This window comes from Rhipicephalus microplus, chromosome 10, assembly GCF_043290135.1.
Source record: "Rhipicephalus microplus isolate Deutch F79 chromosome 10, USDA_Rmic, whole genome shotgun sequence".
Taxonomy (NCBI): domain Eukaryota; kingdom Metazoa; phylum Arthropoda; class Arachnida; order Ixodida; family Ixodidae; genus Rhipicephalus; species Rhipicephalus microplus.
The window spans coordinates 83,721,679-83,743,467 of NC_134709.1; the positions used below are offsets into that span (position 1 = coordinate 83,721,679).

General features: G+C 48.9%; 1 protein-coding gene across 1 annotated transcript in view; it reads left to right on the forward strand.

Annotated features, from left to right (window-relative positions):
* The first annotated feature begins 6,449 nt into the window (after positions 1-6,449).
* stx (ubiquitin-like domain-containing protein stuxnet) overlaps positions 6,450-21,789 on the forward strand; it is a 32,358-nt gene continuing 17,018 nt past the window's right edge. Inside the window, exon 1 of the mRNA XM_037432444.2 lies at positions 6,450-6,841. Within this exon, the coding sequence (XP_037288341.2) occupies positions 6,666-6,841 (176 nt within the window). The 5' untranslated portion in view covers positions 6,450-6,665. The remainder of the gene's footprint in view (positions 6,842-21,789) is intronic.

Consider the following 21,789-nt stretch of genomic DNA (forward strand, 5'->3'; position numbering starts at 1 on the left):
TATCAATTGGCCAGGCGTAGCTTTCCGCTCCCGCACCCGCAACTCTCTAGGGCCCAGTCAGTCACTTTAAGAATGCTGCAAACGGGTACTTACCCGTCGCCTTTAGTGTACAGCAAGTTTATCGACAGCATAAAGCCGCAATGCCCTCATTGCGAAGAGAGACGTTGCACGTTACCCCACATGCTCTGGCAATGCGCGGCGCTGCGCGATGGCGAGCCTCTCAGCACAGAAGCTGCCTAGAGGACGGCAATTACCAGCTCGGACCGAGAGGTCCAAATCCGGGCTGTCCAGAGGGCCCGCAATTTGGCGGAGGGGCTCGCTCTTCCTGTCCCCACGTGGGTGCGGCCCGTAGCCGACCCTCCCTCTTGAGGGGAATCGGCTCCTCAGGACAATTTGTAAATAAAGTTCATTGACTGACTGACTTAGTGGAAGAGAGGGCCTCGCGCCCTCCTTGCCCCCTTCCCCCGACTGATACGCCTATGTCACCAAGGTATTTAACAATAGACCTAAGCTGCATCGTACTTTAGTACCGTCATTGAGACGACGATAAGTGTTGTCGCCTTAAACTCTAAAAAAACGGTATATGCTCATATAAAGGGCGTCATAAACATGGCATAACATCATTGACACGCAGGAAAGCAGAGAGAAGATGCGCTAAATAGGGTGTAAATCCTTCATATACACTCCAAGAGTGAGTGAGTGAAACAACTTTATTGACGATCCGGCATAAAGGGGAAAGGGGTAGGGGGATTAAAGCGAGACACTTGCGTGCTCGGACGTCCCGGAGCAGCAACCTACTCGCGTCAAACCCGTGGGGGCGCCGCTTTCGGCCGCTGGCGTTCCAGGATGCTAAGCACGTGCTGGACCACGTCTCTTTGATTGCCTGGCTCTCGGCTGATGATTTTGCTGCTTACGGCAGTTGGCATTACTTCTTGGTTACCCGGCGGTGGTGCACAGTCCCAGAAAAGGCGTCTCTGGATGGCTCGCGCCTTCTTTTAGTGTTGGCATACATCAGTGGTGTAAACCTCCGGGCAAACGTGCTTTGCCCAGACGGGGGTCCATACGGCTTGTACTTGCAACTGCCGTAGTGTGGCTGCTTCTCTGCGTTGTAGGTCTCGGTTAGGCGGTGGGTAGAGGCGTCTGCTCGTTCTGTACCACTGCAGAACGTCGGCGTAGGTTGTGATAAAATACTCTCGGTATTCGGCATCGGGTCGTTGCGACTCTGAGGAATGCGTTGACAGAGACCCGCGGCTAGTTAGTGCGTGTGCCTCCGTATCTGCCTCCTCAAAAAAATTGGGTATTAGCATCTGCCCCACATTAATCGCCATTCAGCTTGCTCGCCTTTCCTTTCCTTTAAAACCCGTTTCTCGGCATTTTCATATCGCGAATACTGTATTAGTCTAATAGCGCCCACGCCATGCCAAGATAACGGTGGTATAACGCTAGGAAAGATCCTTGTAGAAATCCTGGATCGCGTCCGCAGCAAGGTCTCGATCTCACCGCTGCCCAAGAACATGGACGTCAAAACAAACAAAAAGCGCAGAAAGGAGAGTGCGATGGCCCTGAAAAACATTAAAAACAAATCATTTTTTTTGTATGTGGATGCTTCCATGTATAATTTTAAACGGTCAGTTACATCACAGCGAGAGCAGCATGGTGACGTGCATCACTGTACACGTCCTCGATCGCCAAGGCGGAACGCTTTGCCATTGCCCTTGCGCGCCAGATGGCGCGACAAATCAAAACGAAGTAGAGTCACTGGAGAAAAAAAATTGAAAAATTTTTTTCCGGTGACTCTAAAACGAAGGAACAAGGAAAAGCCACAAAGGGTGCGATACTTTTCACTCCCAAAAACTGCTTCCTTTGGGGTGTGTTTTTGTCCTACGAAAATAGTCCGAAGTGGCCCGTCCCAGACAGTCCCAGACGACCGAAGCGCGGCAGCCCATCACCTCCGCGACTGAAGAAATAGTCCCGCCCTGCGTGATACGCCAAAGGTGGAGTCAGCGGCAGGCCAGCTCGCGACATCATAGAATGGTGACGTCACTCTGGAGTGCGTGCCCATTGGTGCAGGCATTGTGTGCATCCGCGTTTGAGGAGAATATGCGGTGGACTTTGAGAGTTTGCTCGCGTTTCCTTCGTATAGAGAACTTGCTTAGAGTTTGCTTGCGTTTCATTCGTAGGCACTGCGCCGTGCTTCCTACCGGGCTGCAGAAATTAGGTGCCTTACCTTCTAACCACTACCACCACCTTCGTAGAAAACTCGGCGCTCGCTGGTAGTGATGAATGTGGGCGAAGACGCCTCGAATGCGGCCTTTCTTTTCACGTGAAGGTTCTGCGAGCAGGGGCAGAACAAAACAAGAAAAAAAATATCCGAGTATATGTGTGTGTGGGGGGGCGGGGGCACTATCTTCATCTGAGGCGAGGACCGGGCGCGTAGACAATTGCAGTCTAGCAGTACTCGCTGTTGGGCTAGTTGATCCATGTCTGAATTCAACAGAACATTTCGTGCCAAAATTACGACCACACTGACACTGCAAACGAAAGAAACGCGTGAACTGGACGGGCGTTGCCATTTTGTGCTCTGTGTGCCATGGCAAAGACATTTCGGGAGTGTGGGTATGGACTGGGCGTGCCATCCTCTGGCTACGTCACTGTCGAGTTACAGATATCGGTGGTGGTGACGTGCATAGAATCGATCCTCCAAGGCTCGCCAGTCACATGCAGACGCGTAACGAGAAATTATGTCGTAACCAGAAATTGTTTTCGGGTATGGGGGGGGGGGGGGAGGGCTCTGAAAAATGGTAATTTGTAGCTCTCTATGTTCTAGCCAGTGTACCATGGTGAAAAAAAAATCGGGGCGGGGACACGGGGCTGGTGTGCGACCCCCTGGCTACGCCCCTGGTCGCATGTGCATTTCGATGCACCATTTTCCAATACCTTGATGCTTGACCTGTCGTCGATCAGCCTTTCTAATTCGAAATTCGATTTCTTATCCACGCCACTTGTAATTTACGTTGTCACATTTCATCGCTGCCTTCTTAACTGCGTTTCGCTGTTTCACGCCTGACCGAACGTTGTTGCCCGTAGCTGTAGGAAGAACTTCTAGAAGGAAGACCTTTGGAGGCAGGACCAGCGCTGCTATTGTCATAGACGTTCACGAAGACAACAGTCGTCGTGTTCAAGGTGGAGCTCTTCGTTCGGGCGAACTTGTGCCCGGAAAAGAAAAGTCCAACACATTTTATGGTCCAACTACAATCAATCATACACGCTGTACACTGATAGCGGCAAACCACAGGAAACGAAAAGTACACACTGTACAGAGCGCTGGTTGGCGATATCCTGATCTGCGATAAGGCACGACGGCATTGTATACACACACGGCATCGAACATTCGAGCCACTCGCTCGTGGCCGTGCTAGTTGTAGAACACACTCAACTGTTCAATGTTTGTGCGCTCAAGCCTATTAGAGGATTCTGAAACAATCTTCATGGTTCCCAGTCATTCGGGTGTGGTTTAATGATAATATCTGTTGTTTAACATCCCAAAGCCACGATATGGTTATGAGATGCGCCGTAGCGGAGGACTCCGGAAATTCCGTCGGGTGTGACGTCACGCGTACTGAGTACACGGACCTATCACTTCGCCTCCATCGAAATACGACCGCCGTGACCGGAATCGTACCCGCGACCTTTGGGTGAGCAGCTGAGCACCGTAACAGCTATACAACTACGGCGGACATCGGGTGGTTTGCGCGAGGCAGTGATTATACGAAAAGATAAGCTTTTAAAAAGTTGGATGCACTATGACAAGCCATTCAGATATTTCAGAGATATGATGTTTGAAAGAGAAATTTCAAGAGAGGCACTGCAAGGGGTGCCCCCCCCCCCCCCCCCAGCCTTGGCATTAGGGGGGTCAGGACACCCATGACCCCGCATGATTTACGCCACAGCGTACCAGGCTTGCACCCTTTGATGAGTGCGCCAGTTACTTTCATGCAGCTCACAAAAGGTATACTTGCTGTATCAACGTGTTCATGAAAAAAAAAAGCAAATCCTTCTTTTTTTGTCGTACATTTGCACACGCAGACAGTGCAATGAGACTGGACGTCTCTTCACTTGGCCAAGATAAGAGATGCCATCAGGAGAGAAAATTAACACCCCAATCAAGTGATATAAAGTCTGAGAAGCTGAATCATGAAATTGCTGAGCAAGACACGTGTTAATTGTGAGACGAAAATACTCCCGAAATAGAGCAGAATCGTTTTAGCGGCAAGACACCACATAGAGTGTCGGCTTGTCATATCGTCGTGGTATATCATAAACGAGTACGTGCCACAAAAAATGGTTAAATACCACTGCTCGCCACCAGTCCATGCTATGCCTATATCGAGTTAAAGGTTCGCCGTTACTGCCAAGACATTTTGTTTGGCTTCAGAATTATCGACGAAATTTGCCAAGGTGCTCGAGTTGAAAACCAGAGAAACAAACGGGGATCTCGTTGGAAAAGTCACCTATTTGAAACAACATTTCTTTAAACATATCTGCAAAGTGATGATGCTCTACCGGTCCACTGAAAATTCAACAAAAGGTCGACAATGCTAGAGAAGATGAACACCCTTTTCTACATGTCGTATAGGGAATTGTATGTAGAGATGAAGCACTTTAGGGTAAACTGCGTTCCGACACATTCTTCCGTCTACGTTATGTGGAGCTGAACCACCCTTCCCTACCGTCCCGGTTTCAGGCTTGACACCGCTATACTGCCTCATCAAAGAAAACTCTTTCACAACAATCTGGTGAATTCCATGTTTTTTACTCATTTTTGTCCAAGTCTTCGACATTATACCTTTTTTTAACTCTCCCATGTTCTTCCCACTTTCTATCCTACTCTGTTTATTTTCCCTATTTCTTACCTTTTCCCGAAAGAGCGGGTAGGCTTTTTCAGGAAAAGCTGACTGCTGCAACCACTGATCTCTACTAGGAGGTCTAATGGAGATCAGTGGCTGCAACTACGCAGTAGTCAGCCTTTCCTCCGTGTTTGTAGAAATCAAACTACAATAATAATGATCTTTATTGTCATATTTGATAATACATCATTGATAACAGGCCTGTCAAAGCCGAAACGTAACTTGCAGGGCTTGCCTCGGTACATAGGCAAACGAGAGATGATACACAACAAAGTATACGTATTTGTAGTGTTGCCTTTCAGCGGTAATTCGCTTCAGAAATTCACATTCAATCTTCATGTGCAACTGCACGTACACAGATGTTAGCCCTTGTAATGACGCATGAGACACGTTCGTTGATCATCATCATCAGCCTGACTACGTCCACTGCAGGACAAAGGCCTCTCCCATGTTCCGCCAGTTAACTCGGTGGTCCTGTGCTTGCTGCTGCCGTTTTATACCTGCAAGCTTCCTAATCTCACCTGTCCACTTAACTTTCCGTCTCCTCTTCACGCGCTTGCCTTCTCAGGGAATCTAGTCAGTTACCCTTAATGACCGGCGTTTATCCTGCCTACGCGCTACGTGCCCGACTCATGTCCATTTCCTCTTCTTGATTTCAACTATGATATCCTTAACCCCGGTTTGTTTCCTGATCCACTCTGCTCTCTCTTTGTCCCACCTTCGTTGATAAGCTACACATAAATAGACATCTCATCCATTGCTATCATTCGGACAGTTATACGGCACGCGCATGGCTTCCACGACTCTCCATCCGTTATCTGGGATATTGCGAATTTTTAGTTTCAACGGCGCGCGCCTCGAGCAGCCTTGGGAGGGCGCGATACCTTTCTAGTCACAATTAGGTGTGATCAAGCAAAAATCAGCTAGTGCAGACGCTATAAATGCGCGAACGCCAACCGTTTTGGTGATAAGCCCGGATTATATTGGAGCGCGAACGACTCTATAGCTGTCAGTCAAGCCGCGGGTTTCCCGCATTTGCGCGCCGCATGACGCGCGGATAAGGCTCACGGTTGACTCACCAGCTGCACTCAACCGAACGCGAGATCACTGACCGGTCGCATTGCGTCTGCGAAAACCACGCACTTCGTCAGTGCCGTCGTCAGCGCAGACAGGCGGCTTGCCAGAACTACCAGAACTCATCGTCACGATTGTATGAAGGCACTGAAGGTGCGGCTCCTGTCGCGAGTCCCACACGAATGCTGCAGAATAGTGAAACAAAAAAACGGGGAAAAAAGGTTACGCTGCACGTGTTGCCAGCATCGCCCACTGCTTAAAAAGAATAACTTAATTGTCGTCACAATACATTTACATAACACAAATTAGCTTTATATATTTCCTAATAGATGTCACTACAAATTTCAACTTGCGCGCTCTGGGCGTATGTTTGACGTTGCCTCGACGGCTTGCATGCGTTGAGGTGGCGTAGTTTCGCTAAAACGCCTCCGCCAAGCCGGACCACGCACGTCTCGCTTCGCGAAAGGCGAATGTCGCCAGGGCGCGCAACGGTTCCGAAACGCGCGCGCCCACGCGGCCGACAAAGCAGGAGCGTGCGGCGGAAGCAGCGCAGATAAAAAATACCACCCGAGCGTGGGCAGCATCGTCGGTCGGGGCCAACGCAGGCGCGGCCCCCGAAGAGCAGGTGCCCGCCGCGCTGGACGTCGTCGTAGCAGCACGTCTTTCGAGAGCAGCGAGTCCACGATGTCGACCGAGGGCGGCGAGTCGTCGTCGCGCATCACCATCAGCGTGCACACCACAACGGGAGGTCGCATGCAACTACAGCTGCAACCGCAGTGCACCGTGGCCGCGCTCAAGAAGACGCTCTCGGCACGACTGCGGCTCGCCAAGGACCGGATGGTGCTGCTACACCGCAACAGGTCAGCTCACTCTGCGATAACGCCGCGATCTCTGCTTCGTACTCGCGTTGCAAGCGTGCCGCCTATGAAGTCCGAGTTTCATTCGTCACAAAGCTGACGTTACGCACTTCGGCGGTGCTGCATCCCTTGACGAAGGGAACCAGTAAGGAAAACCGAGCTAGGTGGTAGGAATGCGCTGTGGAGCAGTGCAAAAAGTACAGCGACACAGGGAAAAGCAGCTTTCGTGCGTCGCTGAAGCAGTCTGCAACTGCGGTTATGTGTAAGTCGCCACTCCGACTACCATGTCCACTTCGACCGTGTTATTTCGGCGAAGGGGCCACGCGATTGTTCTTTGCGATACGGAGTAGCCGAGCTGTTACAACAACGCATCGCTGCGACGCACGTATCCGCTCCCATTGCAACAAAAGAGCGCCGTCGCCCACGCTTGGGACGAATAGCTCGGCGCGCGGCGTCACCGAATAGCTCGAGTAGCCCACGCACGAAGGCTTCGCATCCGCTGGCATGCAGGAGCTCTCCCCGGCGCTCGCTTGCGTTCTTTCGTTCGGCGCTTTGCGGCCCGGTTTGTTTGTGCTAGTTGGAGCTTCAACAACGGCAAGCCCGGATCGGTAGTGGTGGGTCTATCGACGCACTCTGCATGTCGTCACCGCGGCCTCTATTTGTCAGTTCCCGACGCCGAACCCGAAAACGGATCTGAAGCTTGAGGGGGTGGTGTATCAGGAGTGGCCTACTCGACCGATTCACGCGGCTTTGGCCTTGTTCGTAGGCGCAGCGTAGGTCGTGCGTATATTTGCGCAGCGCGAGGATTTTTTTGCCTTTTCCACAATGCATCCTTGCAAGCTGCAGCACACGCGAATGCCGAGTTAATGGGTGTTTATTCTCAAACGCATCCACTTCTTCGTCGCCAAGTTCCCCAAAAAACTCTCTTGAGGGGGGAGTCTTATTTTTTGCACTCTGGGTTGCAACGCAATGCTTTAGCGAGAACGGTAGTTTTCGTTACGTTCTCGATAAGTCAGTCACGCTGGTATTTAGCGAACTTGCAATGCGGTGAACATAACTACAGCTATGACAAAGACGCTTCTTGTGAGTGCGCTAAAGTAATTGATAACGTGTATACAAGGGAAGGACCGCCGACGTATCTGAGTCGGTAGAGTAACGTTGGTCCGCAGGTTGTAGGTTCGACCCCGCGCGGTGGTAAGTTGACTTTTCGTCCACTTCACATCATCACTACGATCGATACTTATAGCAGTGCAGTTAACGTCATACCTTCGTGGGCTTGATGATCTGCCGGTTTTCTATCTCAAGTCGCACTTTTCCAAAAAACACCCCACTCTAGGCGCGCACGCATCGAGGGGCCGTTTTTCTTGTTTGTTCATCGAGCGGCCGGCCGTCGGTGCACCGAAACGGAAGCGCGCCGGGCATCGCCGGCGGGGGTTTTGCAGGCTTCGTGCGAACAAAACGCCCACGACAGCCTCTCGACCGCGGAGGCTTTGCCTTCCCAGAAATCTGGCGCGTCGCTGCGGAGTGGGTGGCTGGCTCCCCTGGGAAAAACGCGACCTCCTCACACCGCTTACGCACGTGCATGCGAAACCCAGCCAGCCGAGGCTGTTTGAGCGAAACAACCTGCGTCGACGCCAGCGTTTCGTCGGCGTGCACGGCAGCGGAGGAGGGCCGTTCGTGTGTGGGGGACACCCACGCTTTCGGAATAATCAAAAAGCCAAAAACGCGCGTGTTGGCCTGCCGAGCCGCCGTCGTTTCCTCCTGGGGCAACTCGGCCTTGCTTGCCGGTGCACGCTTTTGCTGTTCTGTTTTTTTTTGCGTTGTCTTCCAGTCGCACTTTTTACGCAATGGTCGATCGCTTTTAAAGTAGCCGCGCTGGGGTCGTCTGTCCGAGTGACGGTCGAGGACGAGCAAATAACAATATACGTGAGAGTGAAAGCTCAATGTATGACAACGTCTAAAACGACGATATTATAAACAGCAGTGCCCTACTTACCAAGGAATTAAGGTAAATGCACGAGAATACATGCGCCGCAGTAGGACATTCGCGAAATGATCCCGATGACGTCGGAGTGAGAGCCTACAATTTATCACTAGTAATCGAACTAGCTGCACTAAATGAAGAACCTTCCGTGCATCAAGATACGTAATAAAATGCTGCTTGTTCGTTTTCGACGTCACTGCGATCAAGGCACTTTCGTAGTCGCCCTTTAGAACCCCAATAAAGTTCATTGTCTGTCTGTCCGTTTCCGTTTGAGTCACGGAAAAAAGAACTGCCGGACGCTACTATGGGGAATGCTGCGAATGGTTAAAAAGTTCAATTTTAGCCTGGTTAAACTGGACAAGTCGGGCCATCTAGCGGAGACCTCTTGAAACAAGCACGTCTGCCATCTCGGAGCCAATGGCAGGAAATCGTTCAATGGCCGCTGTTGCTGCTGTGGCTCCCACTGCTTCCGTTCTGCTGCTACTTGTGTCGGCGACCTCGCATTAAAGCCGGGCAACGTCGTGTACATCAACAGTGACGTCACACGTTTCGCTTGAGGGGGCCGGGTAATTTGAAGTGCGCTAACCCTATGCGGACCACTAAAATGACAGTTATTTCAAACTAAGCACCTTGATCCTTGGCACAAAAATAATACTACAAGGTTTCTGAACCGCTATTTCGACAATCAACGTTGACTCAATAGTTGCCTTTAGTGCCCCTTTATGAAGGCTCCCTGGGCGGCACCATAATCTTTTCTGGACTGTGTTAAATGTTCGGGACACACAGAAAATGCATTTCCTAGGCTGTGACGTCGGGCCTTGTAATTCTGTGCCACAGTCAAGAAAGGTGTTCTGTCTTGTGAAGATGTTTGTAGACAGTAAGGATAGGCCGCACAAAGCTTCGTATTTGTTGTCACTGCGCATTCGCCATAAGTTATCCTTTGAGTACTCACGTTAGGTTTCGCATAAAACGTATCGTACCCAACGAATATATCTCTGCGCATTCTAAAACTGCCTAATCTCTGCGCATTCTAAAACTGCCTAATGAAGTAAATCCACTGTAGCTGTGGGCTGCATACTAAGTGCGGTGGGCCGTTTTGCAGAGACTTCGACAGAAGTTTGCTAGAGCGTAAATTTTATTTGCTGTGTTTCCTGTGTGTGTTTCGAATGGTCGAGGCTTTCGGAGGCTGTTGCTTAATTCCTTCAGTGTGGTGTTTCTTGTATCATTGGAAACGTATTAGCCGTTATCGTCGCTGGATGCTCTGCAGGTATGGTCAAAGGTCGAGGCACATCTTATATCAGACTTCAGTGCGGCATCACTGTAGGAAAAACAAAACATTTTCTTGGCTGACTTAAACACCGATTGTTGAGATGCACTCTATCATCAGACAAGATTCTTGCCACAAAACACAGGGTTATGGTACGGCGGCGCGGAAAAACAACCTGCAGAGGTTGAACTGTGGCTTTTCCATAGTCATTGTCGTTCATGTAAAGCTCTGCCTGCCACGTCGGTGTCATGGATTCCACCTATACACACGGTGCTATAGCGAGTTAACGCAAACAAAAGCTTTTACATGGCGGCTATCTAGATTTGTATCTGTGCGTTAGCGTTTAGTGTTTGCGAAAGTTCGACGGCAGTCGAGTACGCGGTGAAGCGACGGACTTCGCAGCGTTCAATTAATTGTGCAGAACTATATATCAACCGAAGAACCTATGACACGTCCTCTTACAGGATACCGCGCATATAATACTCTTTCGTTTCAATCAACGATGGTGGAAACTGCGGGTAAAAGAGCCTTTAGACTCGAGGAACTTCTCATAGTCCCGCAGATAAAAAGCCATGCTGCGATGGCAAACGTATCAGAAATACTAAAAAAAAATATTGTATACAGAAAACATATTCAGAATACAAAGTATTCACAAATAATGCACTTTCGTACGAGGACACTAACACAACAAAGTGGTGGTGTGCTTGCCCGCTGATCCGAAGGTGACCGGTTCGATCCTAACTGCGGTGGTCGCTTTTTGATGGTGGCGAAATTGTGACCCGTGTACTGTGCGGTGTCTGGGCACGTTAAAGAACACGGAATGGTCGAGATTTCCAGAGCCTTCCTCTGCGACGTGTCTCATAGCCATATCGTGGTTTTGTGACGTGATACCGCAGATATTATTATTACGAACAACAACAAAAAAAGTACTTGTCCCTTTTCAGCAACAGTGCCGTGACAACCCATCATGTCTACATAGTTCTTATTCATGTAGATAATGCTAGTCACCGTTGGTAGACGCTAGAGAGAGAAAGGTTAAATTATAATAAGAGAGTGATTGTTAGCCAATCCCGATCCTGGCAACATGTGGGACTTCGCTGTGTAGCGCGCCTTCGATTGCCCCCGCTGTGTTGCGTCCCACGCTCTTTGTTGTGTTTGTGCTGGCGGCCGGGCGCTGTTCGTAGCCCGCCGCGGGTCGACGGGCGGGTCACGAGGCCACGGCGTCCTTCGCGGGGCTCAGACCCCGGGGCTGACGCACGCGGCCGTCGCCTAGGCAGCGGCCGGGGAGGGCGGCGCTGCGGTCGCTCCCGTCTCGCCGACTGTGGGGGCGGCGGGAAGCCCTGCAGGCGCGTGTCTCTTTTTGTCGTGTGTTTTTTCTTCGCTGGTGGTACAGACGGCAAAATTGGGCTCGCGCTTATTTGGCCCGCTCTCGGTACTGCTCCTCTCCCCCCACACGCTTTCTGTCATCACTATTTGCATCTGTGGTGCCTTGAAAATTTTAAAGGTATACTCGAGAGGAAAACGATTTTTCTAATATGAGATTACTAATTCACAATTCCAAAATAATTACGCTGGCCGCGAAAGTGCGCAAGAATGAGAATGCTGGTGGCGACGCCACCTTAAAGTTGCCGCATCAGACGCCGTGACGTCATAGATTTTAATGACGTTGACATGGCCGTATAGGTAGTCGCTAATAAGTAAAAGTGAATTGCATTGGCCTCCGAGGGGGCCTGTAAACTTACCAATTTTTGGGAGACTTGGTCGAGCAAAAAAAAAAAAAAAAGAGGATTACACCTCTCAAATTTTGGACGTCATTCGAGATTTCGGCGCGAAATTCGAAAATGAAACTCTCACCTTGATTTTCTGTTCTGTTAGTTAACCTATGTGGTAATAAAATCGCCGCCATTGAAGTTCTCGGAACAAAATTTATCAATTTGAACCGATTACTTCCTTCAATTTACTGCCCGTTTAAGTAATGCGTGTCAGTAAATGTGCGAACGTTTTCAGCGGTGATTCGATCAGCGTGGCGCCAGTGTATTAACTTGTCGCTTAGACAAAGCTATGTGAAGCCAGCAGATAAACGTCATATCCCTTACCCGCCACACTGGTCTTAATGTGCGGGAATGCTGACTCGAAGTTTCACGAGGATTGCTTAGTGGGCTAGGCGGCATCATGAAATTCTAAGAGAACTTGTTGTTGGGCTAGTTGGTAGAGCATTTCGAAAAGTTAATTCGAGCGCGAAAACTTGACACGATCACTCACACACGCACACACCCATGCATCAAACACACGCGCTGTGTGTTTGATGCATGGGTGTGTGCGTGTGTGAGTGATCGTGTCAAGTTTTCGCGCTAAAATTAACTTTTCGAAAGGCATCATGAAAGCCTTCAACGCACATTAAGACGGAGATGACAGAAGTACACACAAACACAAGTAGTTCGCGGGATGGAATCCTGGCCGCGGCTGCCGCATTTTCGATGGAGGCGAGAATGCGTGTGCTTAGGTGCACGTCAAAGAACCCCTGGCGGTCGAAATTTCCGGAGCTCTCCACTACGGAGTCTCTCATACTCATATAGCGGTTTTGGGGCGTAAAAGCCCAGCACAACAATGGTATAATATTGCCGTCTACTGGTTCATATGGTCGCTTTACAGCAGGAAGCAAGCCCCCTATAGGTCCATTCTTCTTTTTTCGTATCATCTCTGTCATTATCACTTACAGTCGCGTCTTATCTTCATCTCAGTCACGCGGTGGCGTTTGAGGTTGTGGTTTCAATTTCCGGCTGCGGCATCTGCGCCTGAACGAGGTGGATTTCTAGGGAAAAAAAAAAAAAACCTGGTGCTTTGGGAAATCCTTAGCAGCGTTGACTTGATGGGTGCGTATTACCGAATCCGGGGGGGGGGGGAGGTGAGGGGGGCGAAACGGGCGACCGCTTCGCCCCTTTGGCGCTTAGACTTTGGTGCCTCGTCCTTGTACTGAGTACACACTACGTTAGGGCTACGATATATTATCAATATCTTGAGTTTAACGTCTATAGCCCCGACACGATTGAGGGATGCCGTAGTGCAGGACTCTGGAAATTTTGACTATCTCGTGCTATTTTAAAGTGCGATGAGATCGCACAGTAACGTGGGGCTCTTATCATTTTGCCTCCATCGATGAGCTACGGCCGAAGCCGGGGTTGAGCACGTGGCTTTCGGGTCGCCAACCGAGCCCCGTTGCCGCTGATACACCGAGGCGGATTGATTGATTTGTGGGGTATAACGTCCCAAAACCACCATATGATTATGAGAGACGCCGTAGAGGTGGGCTCCGGAAATGTAGACCACCTGGGGTTCTTTAAATCTGAGCACACGGGCCTACAACATTTCCGCCTCCATCGGAAATGCAGCCGCTGCAGCCGGGATTCGAACCCGCGACCTGCGGGTCAGCAGCCGAGTACTTTAGCCACTAGACCACCGCGGCGGGGCGACACCGAGGCGGACCGCGCAACTGCTTGTTCTCCTGCTAGAGCTTTCAACGTGTTGAGTTTAACCACTTTCAAAGGCAGTCGGGGCGCTCTCAAACGACCGGCCGAATGCGCCATCGGCCTGTCCAATTTATACAGCTCGTAACGTCGTCCAGAACGCCTTTTGACCACATCTTTATAACCTTGCGGCCATTAAGTTTGCGGAAGCGCTGCAAAAAAAAAAAAAAAAAAAAACAGGGCGTCTCGTGGCGATATGAGCTCGCGGGCAGGCCTCACCGGAACGCAAGCAAGAATTAAAAAAAAAATGTTCCGCTCGTCAGGGCGGCAGCCACTCTCGCTTATCGCGAGCTTCGCCCCCCCCCCCCCCTTTATCAGTGTGTCGCCATTTTGGTGGCAACGAGAGAGGTCAACGCCGATATGTTCTCCAAACCGATCGAAGTGTTTGCCGATACCACGCGAGACTTCATTTCCTGTATGAGTGTCTGCAAACAATATCCGTTGCTTGAATTCCGTTGTTTTTATTTGGCGCTCAGTAAATCTTTTCTACTGGTGGTGGTGGAGGGCGGAGATTTATCGGGATGGCGTGAAGGCATGTTGCTCACCGTTGTCTGGAGTTAGACTATTTTTTGTGTTCTCAAATATTCTTTAATTAGATATGTTTAATTAACTAACTTTTCAAGAAACGAAGGCGGATAAATTAAAATGAGAAAGTTGTACATTGGTTTTGCAAAACGTCGAAATAGATAGTTTTTAACTTTATACCTGTTACGTATTAGTGTCTTTCTGCTAATTACAAATGCCCGCGAAATACAAAAAAAAAATACCATGTGAGCGAGTGAGTGAAAACAACTTCATTATGGTCCAGTGCAGACGCTTAGGCTGCCACGCGTCACCAGGCTACTCCCTCGTGGGGGGACCGGCAGGTCTAGCCTGACGGCCCTGTCGCGTGCACACTGGACGGCCAGGATTCCGCTCGTGCGCCAGTGCGCGCAATGATTCTAGTGCTCCCCAACTTTCCGCGTACGAACAACCATAGCATTGCCCCATTGTTCTGTCTCGACGGGGAATGGTGGTGGCTTTACAATGAACACGTTTTGCTATCGGCCACAAAAACGATAAGCGCTGACTGCTTGTCGCTGTCATGAACCGGTGTCGTTCGTACAGGGAACGTTAGAGAGCACTAGAATCATCGTGCGCACTGACGCTCGAGCGGTTTTGTCACGTGGTATTTTTTTTTGTATTTCGCGGGAATTCGTAATTGGCAGAAAAGCACTAATACTTAGATATAAATTTTAAAACTATCTATTTGGACAATTTGCAAACCGATCTACAACTTTCTCATTGCAAATTGTTATACATCTTCGTTACTTCAAAAGGTAGGTAATTAGACATATCTAATTAAACAATATTTGAGAACACAAAAAATGGTCTAACTCCTGGTAACGGTGATGAACATGCATTTGGTCGAGTCGTAATTATGTGTTCCTGTATATTTTTAAGCTCTGGCTATTGTTACATGGGACACCCTGTATATGGACGTGCTCACACAAACACAGCGCGAAAATTCATAAAGGGTTGTAACTCCCTCCTCCTGCTTTATATTACATATACTTACTCAATGATATTTAAGTAATCAGGGTGAATAGCTTCTTTACGTTAAGAATTAAATGTTCGAAAAACAATGTTTTCTCTGTGCGTGTAATACCGCACTCGTAGATAAAAGAGGAAAAAAATTACGAAATTATAACGAGCACAGTCGGGTCTTAAGCAATGACTGACGTGGTGCAATTTCTCGGCTACATAACCATTGAGCACTGACACCTCACAGTTAAGGGTACGAGGACAGTGGGGTAGGGTAGCGTATCGGCGATAATGACGTAACGGCTGGCATTTCAACGGTGAGTTTGTTACCAAAAAGGTCGGACCATACGTTCGGCTGTAGAATCAACGACGTATGTCTCCCTCGTGCGCGCAGTTGCAGGAGCATTCGCAAAATTTACGCACACCGTATAGATAAAGGAATCCGTGCTCACTCGATTGTTGAGAGGACTCTGAAACCAATGGCAAGTGGTGACGTCACGTCGTGAGCACATACGCGAAAGCTTTTCGCGCCGTCATGGGTTTTTGACGACGCCTGCTCGTGCGCAGTTTTATAGCTCACAAATGGAACTTTTTTTTTTCTCTATTGACGCGCTTTGTACTTGACGGTTGGCTGTCCCGCTTTCAGTTTTGAGAATTATATCAGAATCCATGCTAGGCGCAACTGTTTGACATTTAAGCTGTAATGGCTATGTCTCGACTGCCAGAATGTCCTCGCACAGGTTTTAGTGGCTATAGTACATGTGCCGCTGCTGTGTACGCTTTCATGCGAGTTAGAAATTCGGTGGCTTGCCTCACATTCATGCATATCCTATAGTTCTCGCACGCAGAACTCCAAGTAAAAACAGAAACATTGACGTTTCGATGCCGCGGCCCCTGGAGCGATGTCTGAAAGGTTCGACGATGATGATTGCCTATATGTGGGTATGCCCACACCCACCTAAAGGGATTGGCCAAGAAACGAATAACTAGACAGAAGGGATCACATAAGTTTTATATTTAATGATTTATAAAAAGGGTCGAACTTCGCAAACTTCGTTCTGTTGAGGAACAATCCTTTTTCCGCCGTGTTTTAATGTCATAAAGGTTGCGAAACAATGGTCATTTAGTCGTAAATGTTTTATATTGCGGTCATATGCGGTGCTGTTACGGTATTGCTATTTTTTATGAGCATCGCGCGAACTCTTACATGGGGCTTTGACGGAAATAAAACAGTATTTGCCGGGTGCAAAATTAATGCATCTCCTGACACTACGATTGCGAGGGGGAAGATGGAAAGTAGACGGCATTCCGTGCGAGTCGTGCGTAATAGGTAGATTGTGCGTTTCAAGTCCTTCTATATAGCGTGGCCGCATGGTGCACGGATTCGATACAGAGACGGGGATGTGATAACTAGATGTGTATACTCCAATCTGGTCTAGTTATCGTCAGATATGGGCATACCCTGCATGACTTCTTTGTCCGTTCCTTCTTTATAGCTTGGATGCTTCTGCACAGTGCAAAGTTTCTATGGGAGCAGATTACTGGCGCGGACTCTGGCGCTGTTTAACTACTTCGGTAGTTGTGGGTGGTGCTTGTATGGACAGAAACTGGGAAGGGGTGGCTGTTTATTCAGCCCCACTATGGTGAAGCCTGGGGAGGGCTGAAACGTGCAGTGCTTTGAGAGATAATAGTATCTGGGGTTTCAACTCCCAAAACCATGATATAATCACGCGAGATTCTGTAGTAGAGGGCTCCGGAAATTTTGATAGCCTCAAGGGGTTCTTTAACGTCTTCCTAAATCTTAGTACACTGGTCTCAAACATCTTGGCCTCCATCTAAAATGCAGTCACCGCAGCCGGGATTTGATCTCGCGACCTTATAGGGTTACCAGTCGAAGTTTCTTGAAAGATTTCTTTAACGAGGCACTAGCGGGTGCCAAGTCAGAGTCCGGGCATTAAGGAAGGGTGCTTCTATTGTCGGCAAACTGCGTCGGGGCGCAGATTACTTTGAAGGGCCACTCACCAGGCCACATACCAAATTTTAGTTAGTGGAAGTTGTTGGGTGTGCGATAAGGAACATTTTGCCTCAAAAAATTCTTTTAATCGGTTCATCACGAGTGGAGAAAACGGGTTTTTTTTTTTTTTTTTTGAAGCGGCGCGAAACGAGGATGAGAGCAGTCGAGCTCGATACCCTTGCTGCTCCTCCGCGTAGCATTCGCAAGCCAAATCTTTTCCCCACCCTCTCCGGCATCCGACCAAGAGGTCACGTGCGCATGACGTGCCCAAACGAGTCCAACCCCCTAGCACGCGAACGGCGTTGCTTTGTTGACCAGCGTTATTTTGTGGTCTTCTGCCTGTTTCCGCGGGATGGTTTGGAAATGCTAGCTTAGACGTGGTAGAATAGATCAGCACAATGAGTGCGCGAACGCGTAGGAGCGTTCCACGACAGTCGTCTGCTCGATGCGCTGACCACAGGGACACGAACGCATGCGAAACGCCGACAGATTAGCCCCACATCTCGTTGCAATTCACGGGAGAAAAATGAAAAAAAAAAAGACGCTCACATTATCTTATAGCGTTTCATTATTTATCTAGAGCTTTATTAATCTCTTCAAGCAAAAAAATGACATATCATATGGTGGTTTTGGGACGTTAAACCCTACAAATCAATCAGCAAAAAATGACATAAACTACGCATGTCGTGTTAAATATATTTTCGCTACGTCACGTGCCTCTGTTTGAAACGTCAGAACAGAGTCGTCTACGTAGAGAACCAACGTCATTGCATTGCCGTGTACATAGGGCCAATCATACGCGCACGTCATGCCCTCATTTTCTGGGCGCACGCCGGCAGAAGGGACGGAGAGCAGCGTTCATCTTGAAATTTGATCCATTTCTGCGGCGTGTAGCGTTGCAGATTTTGGCAGACGTGATCATGTGCGCCTCGTCTACGCATTGCGCTTGTCAGCTCAAAATTGTCAAACCTGGTGGGTGGCCCTTTAAGGTGGTGCTTATTCTTCCCTCTATGCTCGCTTTCAGTTCCTCACGGCATGCAAGGAAGGGCGTTTCTGCTCCACAAAGTCGTCGGCTATTCGTTGCGCTATCTATTGCCTTCTTAATTCTCAGCGGACTGGTAGCGATTTGCACATTGTGGCGTATACCCGTTTTTATGATGGACCGTGACGACGGGAGGCCCCGACAAGCTTAGTTCCTAAGGTGCTTCGCATTCACAAAGTCACGCGACTATTGCTATGCTAACCGACTCTCCCATCATCAAGTCCTTGAAGCCACGTCTCCGTTTGTTTTTTTCCCCTTTAGTGTCTTCCTCCGTCTGAAGGGAGGTAAGGTAGGACGAAACTTCCTGTCTGTCAAGATGTTTTCTTCGCGTCCAACTCCTTCTGGTCGAGGTATGTTTTCTTGCGTTAAACTCCCTTCAAAGTATTTATTTGCATTTCACTCCCTCTCCTTGTAGGTTTTCTTACGTTACTCACTTCGGTCCAGCAGGTGCCTCCTTGCTCCCAACTCCCTTCAGTCAAGGTGTTTGCGTTCAACTCCCTTCCATTAGAGTGTTTCATCGCACTCTACTCTTTTTAGTGAAGGTGCTTCCTTGCGCCGAACTCTCTTTGGTCAAGGTGCTTTCTTGCGCCGAACTCTTTGGTCAAGGTGCTTTCTTGCGCCGAACTCTCTTTGGTCAAGGTGCTTTTTTTTTCGCCGCACTCCCTTTGGTCAAGGTGCTTTTTTGCGCCGAACTCCCTTTGGTCAAAGTGGTCTCTTGCGCCGAACACCCTTTGGTCAGTGTGATCTCTTGCGCCCAACTCTCTTTTGGCGAAGGTGCTTTCTCGCGCCCAACTCCCTTTTGGTCGAGGTGCTTCCTTGCGCCCATCTCCGCTCTCTTCAGTGAAGTCTTTCTTTAACTCCCTTATGTGAAGGTGTTTTCTCATTCAACACTTTTTTTTGTGAAAGTATACTATGGAGCCCACATGTAGCTCCTATTGTTGCCTTCAAATGCCATTCCAACAAGTGACTTCGAGTTCACCGGCTCGCGATGAATGTGTTTGGTTTCTACTGGCATATTTTGATTAATTGATGTGCACTTAAGTGTACGGTCCTTCGCATTATGTTTTGATTAATCGACGCGCACGTTTTTTCAAGGTTCTTTGTCAATACGCCTGTGTACTTCTCCTAATATACATGTACATGTTCGATCGCTCCGTCTGACTTATACAGGTTTTCTATCAGCCATCAAAGTGCGCCCAGAGCAACCACGCCAACCGTCTACATTCCAGATCGTCTAATTTGGAGCATAATGCCCTGACTGTTGTGTTCTGTTGCCTCCGTGGCGTTACTATGTTACTATACTACGCAGTGTTTATTCACTAAGTTATTTTCCCCCCAAAAAATAAAATAATTGTACAAACATGCTTTTGCGTGTTGAATACTGCAGAAAACTTCCAGCTTCGAAGCTGCAGATTAGTTACACTCGTCTGAACTTTTTTGAGGTCGTTTACTTCACAGTACTTAAATATACATCTATATTAATTCATTTCTTATCGCCTCTTTTTTTTGTTTTGCTTCGTGGCGCGCACAATAACGCACGCAGCGAATGATGAAGGACGTGAATCAGAGCAGCGACCCCGAGATACTTGCGGTGCCCGATCTCGAAAGCAATGCTTCGGTGTGTTTCCCCTCCATATGTTTCCGATAGTCTTTGAACGTGGTCCCGCGTGCTGTGTAAGAAAGAATAAAAATCACAGGCCTGACGTGATTCTCTGCAACCCTTGCGGGGAGCACGGCGCCGTCCCCAACCGGGCAACTATGTGCGTGAATCAAAGAGAGACTCAGAGATCCTCGGCGCTTCCAATCACGGAGGCAATGCGTCGAGGTTTACCGCATGCGTGCTTATTCGGTACTTCTGAATGTGGTTCTGGAGTGAAATGGCACGTTTGACGTCATCGTCTGCAACCCTTGCTATGGCGCCACGCTGAAGTCGCTCTCCATTGTCCCGCGCCCACCCTGCAGCTTTGCTTCTCTTTCCCTTCTGTAGACCTGCAGATAGATACGCGCGGGCGACCGACCGTCAAACGGTCTCGCGACCTCTGGGTGAGGGAAGGGAATCGGAATAAGGGAAAGGGGCGGAGGGATTGCACCGTGAAAGGTCGCGCAACACGCCTTCAGTAGCAGCGTGTTTTATCGTGTTTTTTTTTTCGCCTTTTTCGTTTCCACATCTTTTCAGCGTTCCTGTTTCGACGTCCTCCCCGCGTTTTGTGGCGAGGGCTGGCTGCGTGCGCCCTCTACTCGACGCGCGGAGCGAAACGTGCAGTAGCCGCCGTTGCACTCTGGCCTTTTCGGGGAGACCAGCGCAGGGTCCTTGTATCGCTGGCTGGCGAAATGAAAATAGGAGATATGGAGGACCATTGGCGGCGTCCTGCTTGTGCGAGCGGGCGAGAACTTATTTGGTCCGATGACCTTTTCGGAGCCCGGCCGCTCATTGTTGTGTGCACGCGACCCCCGCCCGAGCTCCTCCTCCGCCAGTTGGCCCCGACGGCGGCGCATCGTTCGTTGGGCTTCCGAAATCTTTGCACGCCGCTGCCTTCGCGTGTATATATTTCGAAAGCCCGTGCCCCGTTTCGAGATGGGTTAGCGCAATTCGGTGGCTGCGCATGTATAGAAATTTCTTTTGAGCACCGATTGAGCAACGAAGAGCAGGGCTTTTCCGAGACTTCTGCTGCGCAATTGTGAGCTCAAGAATGGACCGATCGTGTCCGTTCTTAGCGCCCCCCGTTCGGGGTCGTCAAAAATGTGACTTCAAGGGGACAAAAAGGAAGAGTGATGACGCGATGTATTCGACACTTTCTTTCGAGCTTAACTGAAGCGTCCTATAGACACCTCGGCGACCGGACGAAAAGGATAATGCGCTGGCAGAGCGTCTCAGGATCCGGAGAGTTCTTAACGTAGTTTTCTTTGATAGTTTTTCCGTAGCCAATATCAGTGTCGTTTTCTTGAAAAAATGGGTCATGGCGTCGACGTCATTATGCACACGGGATCGGCACGTGACAGCTTGCTCGTTTCTTGATATATATATATATATATATATATATATATATATATATATATATATATATATATATATATATATATATATATATATATATATATATATTATGCGGGAATGTTTAATGTTCGTTACAAGGGCCATAAGAGCGACGAAGGCGTCCGCATTTTTCACTCTTGCGGATGTTACCGAATGCGATGAAATGGAGGGCAAATCGCTGAATGTTCTTGCAAGCCGTAAATGCGTTATTTAATACTCGAGAAGTCTGAGCAGGCTGTTTCGGCACTATTTCAATTGGCCGCACCTGTCTGAAAGTTTTGACGGTCACCTTCACGTTTTCACCGACGCATCTGTACACAATGACCGCTGCAAGGTGGCGCTGCAGCTTTAAGAACGCAGGTGCGAAAAAAAAAAAGCAAGTGCTTTGCGTTCAATTGTTCATAAAATATGACCTTTAAAGTGTTTCGTAAAACTGAAGCAAACAGCCTGCAGTTGTATGAATCGCCGAAAACGAAAAAAAAAAGTCTTGATCACACTGTATCATTTTCTACGATAATTTACCGCGATGATCCGATTTTGCTGCGTGTAAGTACTCTTTAAC